The sequence below is a fragment of the Ovis aries genome, chromosome 18, assembly GCF_016772045.2.
Source record: "Ovis aries strain OAR_USU_Benz2616 breed Rambouillet chromosome 18, ARS-UI_Ramb_v3.0, whole genome shotgun sequence".
Classification (NCBI taxonomy): Eukaryota; Metazoa; Chordata; class Mammalia; order Artiodactyla; family Bovidae; genus Ovis; species Ovis aries.
Genome location: NC_056071.1, coordinates 67,516,326 through 67,522,766, shown reverse-complemented (window position 1 = coordinate 67,522,766; position 6,441 = coordinate 67,516,326). Strand labels below are relative to the sequence as shown.

Below are 6,441 nucleotides of genomic sequence, written 5' to 3'. Positions count from 1 at the left end.
CCCCCGGGGGGCCAGGGAGACTTGGGCGCTGGACACTTCTGGGCTGGGGGTGAGGGGGTGGGGAGGCAGGGGCAGGGACAGGGCCAGCATCTCGGGGATGGGGGTGGGGGTGGGGACAGGAGCAGGGAGGCTGGAGGGTCTGCCTCAGAATGCCCAAGCAATTGTGCCTGCGCAGGGGCTGGGGAGAAGCCCCTGGGAGGAGGCCTGGGAAGGACACAGGCCCCACCCCGCCGTCACTCGGGCACACCCCTCCCCGGCTGTCAGAGACTGGACGCATCAAACAGGCAGAGCACAGCCAGTTACATACAAAACTGTAAACACGAGTCTTTAAAATGACAGAGGCCTCCTCGGTCCCAAACGCTGAGCCAGAGGCCCCCACCGAGGGACCCCAAGGGACCAGACCTCGGCCCACTCTGTGCTCCCCTGCCACCCAGACCCCCCCGCAGGTGGAGGCGGGACCCTCCCCGCTCCGCCCCGGCCGCACACACTGGCTCACGGGCCGGGGCCGAGGTCCGTGGTCCGAGGGATCCCTGAGATGAAGGCGCGGCCGCAGGCCCCGCGGGTAGGGGCGCTCTCCGCACCTGACCCCACCCCATCCCATGCAAACCGCGCGCGCCTGCCGCCACGCGTCTCGGAGTCTGGGGGCCCCGGTCACGTGTCCAGGGCGTCGCGCGTGGGCGAGGGGCCGCGGGGGCGGCCCGGGGCGCCGTGCAGCGGCTGGGGCGGCGGCACCGAGCTGCGCTGCGGGGCGGGCGGCTGCAGCTCCAGCGCCAGCGCGGGTGGCGGGAAGTCGCGCGCCTGGCGCCGGTACTCCAGGAAGGTGCAGGCCTTGGTGGCCAGTGCCACCACGTTCTTGCCCACGAAGATGGCGGAGACGCGGCTGTCGCGGAACAGCGCCATGTTGGCGGCGCGCGCCAGCACAGCCACCACGTTGACGGTGGCGAGGCTGAGCACCGGGTAGAGCATCATCTTCTGCGGCGCGATGTGCTCGCCCTGCATGCTGACCTCGCTGAGCGCCACGCACGGCAGCACCAGCAGCAGCATGTAGCAGTAGAAGAAGGTGAGGCCCTCGGCCCACAGGGGCAGCCCGCTGCGCGGCGGCTCCCACAGGCTGGCCTGCATGTCCAGCAGGTCCAGCAGGTCCAGCGCCACCCAGAAGAGGCGGCCGCGCAGGTCCTCGCGCTTCCGGAAGGTGCGCACGTACTCCATGCGGTCGAGCGCCACCAGCAGCAGGAAGAGGCCCGGCACGCACACCGACAGCAGCAGCGTCAGCGCCTTGCGCGCCACCGGGTCGGCCGCGCCGCGCCGCGCCGCCTTGTAGTTTTGGAAGATGAAGTAGAGCTTGATCTCCAGCACGAAGATGTAGAGGAACCAGAGGATCATGGCGTAGCCGCGCTTGGCCGTGCGCACCTCGGCGCCCACCCACACGGCCACGTAGCGCAGCACCAGCAGGAAGCACACGTCGCCCACCAGCACGATGATGCACACGCCGATCTTGCGCGGGCCCTGGTTCTGCTCCACCAGGTACGCGTCCATGACCGCCATGCTGCCCACGATCACCAGCGTGGTCAGGCACACGTGGCGCCGGTCCGGGGGAGGCAGCACCATGGTCGGCCGCCTGGGCCCCGACCTGGGCGCGCGCGGTCCCACGCGAGGCGGGACGAGGCCCTGCGGCGGCGGCGGCGGCACTCAGCCCTCGGGCATGGCGCGGGGCCTGTCCAGCCGCCCCGAGGGCGCCGCTGCTCCGGGCCGGCGAGCTCGGAATCTGGGGAGATCAGAGCAGACGGGGTCAGCACGCAGAGCGGGCGGCCGCTCCCCCACCCCCCGGCGCCCTTCCCCCGAGGAACGCTGTCCGGGCCCCAGGCCCGGCTCTGCCGCACGCGCGCGCGCGAGGGGCCGCGCGCCGAGCCCGGGCCTCCAGGGGGCGCCGCCGCCGCACCTGAGGCCGGGGCCGCGTTCCCGCCGAAGCCGAGGGGGGACGGGGACGGAAGCGGCTGCTCCCTGCCGCGCGCGGCCCCGGCGCCCCGAGGCTTTGTCCCTCCGGCTCCAGCGGCCCGCGCCGCTCGCCCGGAGTCCCGTCCCGCGGCCGTTCCCGCTCGGGCAGCCTCGCTCGCCGCGCCGCGCCGGGAGGGAGGCGGGCCTGCGCCCTCGGCTCGGCGAGAAGCGAAGGCGCGAGGAGCCGGGGCTGTGAGCCGGTTCTCCGATCCAGGACTGAGAGTCATCCAGGTCCCGGAGGCTCCATCCCCAAAGCCCCTCCGCGCCCCCCTGCCCCTGCCTCGCAGGCCCGGCATCTTTTCTCCCTGCTTTCGCAAACTCGGTCTCGCCTGTGGCCCACTCTCCACAGGGCGTGTGGCCCGTTCTCTTCCGCCCTGCACGCACCGTGGCTCCCTGCTGCCCTACTGCGCTCTGAACTCCCCCAGCCCTACGCCAGCTCGCCCTGCTCACCACGAAGGGGTGGGCCCCCAGTCGCCCCCTGCCCCCGAGCCTTGGTGGCAGTCTTAGGAAGCCTCCTCTGCTACCCGCGGGGCCGCCAGCCCCTGCGCCGGTCTCACACCCCTGGCACTGGCCGTCACGGCGGGGCTGGTCACAGCCCCACTCCAGGCTGTGGGTCAGCACCCGTGTGCCCGCTGACACCCTCAGGAAAGACAGAGAGCCCCGGCCTCATCCACCCCAAAGTCACTTGAGGCTCACTCCTAGCCAGGCTCCCCACCCCTCCAGTCTCGCCCACAGCACCCCTGGCCCCAGCTCTGTTTACTGCCCTGTCTAGACAAAGACATAAAATTTAATGTCACCCGCGACTGTGGAGCCGGCGCTCGGCCTCCCTGGCGGCACTGCAGCCCCCGCTGCCTGGGGAGGAAGGCCCCCTTCCAAGTGGGCGCCGCCAGCCCTGGTCTCACCCTAGCTGCTGCCCCACCTGGCACCCGCCTCCCAGGGGCTCTGCCACCACACGCAGGAGCCCACCACTCTGAGTGTGGACGCCTGGAGTAGAAGGTGCCTTGGGAGGGCCATCGGCCTAGCTCCTGCGCCCACAATTCCATGAGCTCCTGCCCCCCATCACGCACACACCCCTGCTTCACCCCCACTGTGTGGACACACTTGACCCACGAAGCCCCCCCACCCCACCCCGTGGCTGCAGCAGCGGCCTGGGAACCTCCTTCATCCCAGCCCTTGGCCCAGCCAAGGAGCCAAACAACCGCGGCAACGCGCACCCCGCCTCCCATCCACTCCGCGGGCGTTTCCACTCCCTCACGCGCTCATCAGACCTGGGCCAGGGCCGGGGGGCCAGACAGACCCTGTCCCGACCGGCGCTCACGGAGGAGCCCCAGCCCCTGCTCCAGAAGGCCGGAGCCAGGGCCTGGCCGCCCCTCCCCCGCAGCCGCCGGGCCTCTCCCTGGGGACCGGCCCCAGGCCCTGCTGCCCCCGCCGTCCTGAGCCCGGCCCGGGGCCTCCTGCTTGGCTGCCCGGACCTCACAGACTCCGGGGCCTCTGGGCGCTTCGCTGCCCGCCTCTTCCCTGGCGCCTCGCAAGCATCCCTCAGTGCCCACAAGGGGTGGTAGGGTGAGAGGAAAAGGCGGCCCTCCCGCAGCCCGATCGGACGGAGGCGAGGCCGGTGAAGGGGTTGGGCCGCTCCCGGCAGCCTGCGTCTAGACTCCTCGGTCCGCTCCGCCCGCTCCCCGCGACAGGGCCTGGTCCAGGCAGTCTGGCCGCCAGGCCTCGCCCCTGCAGCGCCGCCGCTGCACCCTGCCACCCCTGCGGCCGGCCACTCGGGGCTCCCCGGGGCTCCCTGCCCGCGTGCCCTGCCCGCACCTACCCGCCGCCGGCCAGATGCTGCGCGCGCGGGGCCCGGCCCCACGGAGCTCGTCCGCGCGCCCGCCGAGTCCGCGCTCTCCTCGGCTCCGCGGCGCCCCCCGCGCGCGCCCCGCCCCCGGCCCGAGGCCCCGCCCCACGCTCCCGGCCGCCCGCACCCGCCGGACCCGGACCCGGGTCCCCGCGCCCCCACCCCCTCAGCGGCGCCGGTTGCCAGGGCGACAGCACTGCGCGGCAGCGGCGCCCGGGACCTCGCCGGACGCCCCCGGGCTCCAGGCGCGGCCCGGGAAGCCTCTCCACCGGCGTCACTCCGCAACCAGAGGGAGACTCGCCTGCGGGCGCCCTGAAATTCCGCGGCAGCCCACACCCAGGCCGCCGACCAGGGCGACTCTGATCGCCGGCAACAGGCGGCCTTACGGCGGAGCTGGCCCCGAGGAGGGCCCGGTGGCCGCCGCCCCTCTGCAGGTGGCCCCACGGGGCCTCGTTTGGGGACGCGGTGCCGCCTCCCAGAGACGCTGGGTCCTGGGCTCCTCCGCCCCACCCCGTCCTCATCTGAGGCCGGAGAACAGGGGCAGTGAGCAGCCATCCGAGAGCGGCTAGGCTTTGGAGGCTCAGGCCGCTTTCCACCCACCGGAGTCCCCACCCTGCCCTCACTGAGCACCGCCCCCAACATCGCAGCCTCGGCCACCCTGGGACGGAGGAGGGGCGCGCACCCGCTGCCTGCCTGCTGCCTCTGACGGAGAAGAGCAGGTGAGAAGGTAAAGGGAGCCCCTGGGCCCCACCGCACCTGTCTGCTCACACCCAGGCCCCGGCAGTGCCTGGTCCCACACAGGCGGCCGAGTCTGTGCCAATGATGGGCTCTGCCGCCTTTCCCCAGCATCAGGCCCTCCAGGGGTGCCCTGGAGCCAGCAGGCTGCCCTGGGCCGTTCCTGAGGGGCATGAGGAAGACGCTGAGATGCTCTGGGGCGGGGCTCTCAGGACGTTGACTGCTGGATACCAGCACTGGAGGCTGGCTCTCACTGGAGGAAGTGCAGTCAGGGCCCCAAAGCTGCCTCTGTGCCCAGGGAGGGGCCCCAGGTCTACGAGGGTGGCTTACCTTCCCCAAGGAGTCTCCAGGGCCCAGGGGCCCAGGTACCAAGACCACTTCCTGCAGCATGGAGGTGCAGGTTCCGGCTGGTCAGCGGGCACCACCAGCAGCCCTGTGGGAGACCCACCCTGGCTGGCCGGGAAGGCAGAGGAAACCAGGGCAGCCCCAGGGTCCCCTGAGCCCACACCTCCCGCCGCCATCTGCCCTGCCGGAGGGGCTGCCCGCCAGGCCTCCCTGCCCACCTCCTGTCTCACTCTGCCCTCCCCACTCGCCCAGGGGCTGCTGGGAAAGTCCAGTCTTCACCCCAGTCCCGCATGTCTGCATCAGTGTTCTGCACCCCCTGCCCTGCCCCCGGCCAGGCCCAGAACACCTGGGACGTGTGCCAGCTCCCTCTGGATGACATGATTAAATCACAGGCCTTGAGATCTGGGATCATCCCAGATTGCCGGGGCAGGCTTTGTCATCACCAGCTTCCTTGCGGGAGGGAGGTGGGGTGCGAGGGTCAGAGAGATCTGAAGAGGCTACAGCCAGCTTGGAAGGTGAGAGAGATCTGAAGAGGCTGCAGCCGGCCTGGAAGGTGCAGGGAGTGGCCAGGAGCCGAGAAATGCAGGCGCCTCTAGGAGCTGGAAAGGCGTGGAGGCCGCTCTCCTCTAGAAGCTGGAAAGGCGCGGAGGCCGCTCTCCTCTAGAGCATCTGGATTTGAGCTCAGTGAGACTGCGGGGCTGCAAGACTAAATCTATGCTGCGCTCACCTGTGGCGACTCGTCACAGCAGCGGTGGGTCACTAATACAGCGGCCAACCTAAAATCTGACTTTACGCAGACAGAGTTGGCTGTAGCAGGCTTGCTGAAGGAGGCATTCTGGGCAAAGAAACGAATCCCAGATATGAGATCAGGGAGACAGGAGGGGAAGCTGAGCGCAAGACGCGGCAGATCCAGGGGCAGTCTTAACACAGACTATAACGGCAGTGATGAAAATGCTTAGCAGGGCTTCCCTGGAGGTCCAGGGGCTAGGACTCCACGCTCCCAGTACAGGGGCCCGGGTTCCGCCCCGTGCGCCGCAGGAGAGACCGGAGATCCCGCACGCTGCAACGAAGCCGAAGCCAGATGAATGTTTTTTAAAACATAAGAGTAAACTGGGGCTTTCCTGGCAGTCCAGTGTTGAGGCCTCACCTTCCCATGCAGGGGGCGCACGTTTGATCCCTGCTCAAGGAGCTGAAATCCCACAACAGAAGCGATATTGTAACAAATTCAACAAAGGCTCTTTAAAATGAAAAAAGTGAACTGAGGTACATTAAAAAAAAAATTGTAGGTGCTTCGGAATGACCCTGTCTTAGAAAACATGAAGTAAAAATGCAGACCTGGCCTGTGAAGTCAGAGCGAAACGCAGAGGGCCGGCCAACAAGCGAGGTGAGACGGCGCCTGGCAGCTTCCTGCTGCAGAGCCGAAGGAACATGAGCAGACCGCAGCGCTCACACACGTGCAAAGAAACCACGGAACTTTTCTCCGTAATCAGCCCCACGGACAAGAAAAGAGAGGGGGAAATAGC

At 69.4% G+C, this 6,441-nt stretch overlaps 1 protein-coding gene across 1 annotated transcript; it reads right to left on the bottom strand.

Moving 5' to 3' along the window:
* Nucleotides 1-299: 299 nt before the first annotated feature.
* TMEM121 (transmembrane protein 121) lies at nt 300-3,916 on the bottom strand. Its single transcript, XM_042235644.2, has one exon. It carries the CDS (start codon nt 1,606-1,608, stop codon nt 652-654), a length of 957 nt encoding a protein of 318 aa, XP_042091578.1. The 5' UTR covers nt 1,609-3,916; the 3' UTR covers nt 300-651.
* Nucleotides 3,917-6,441: the final 2,525 nt, after the last annotated feature.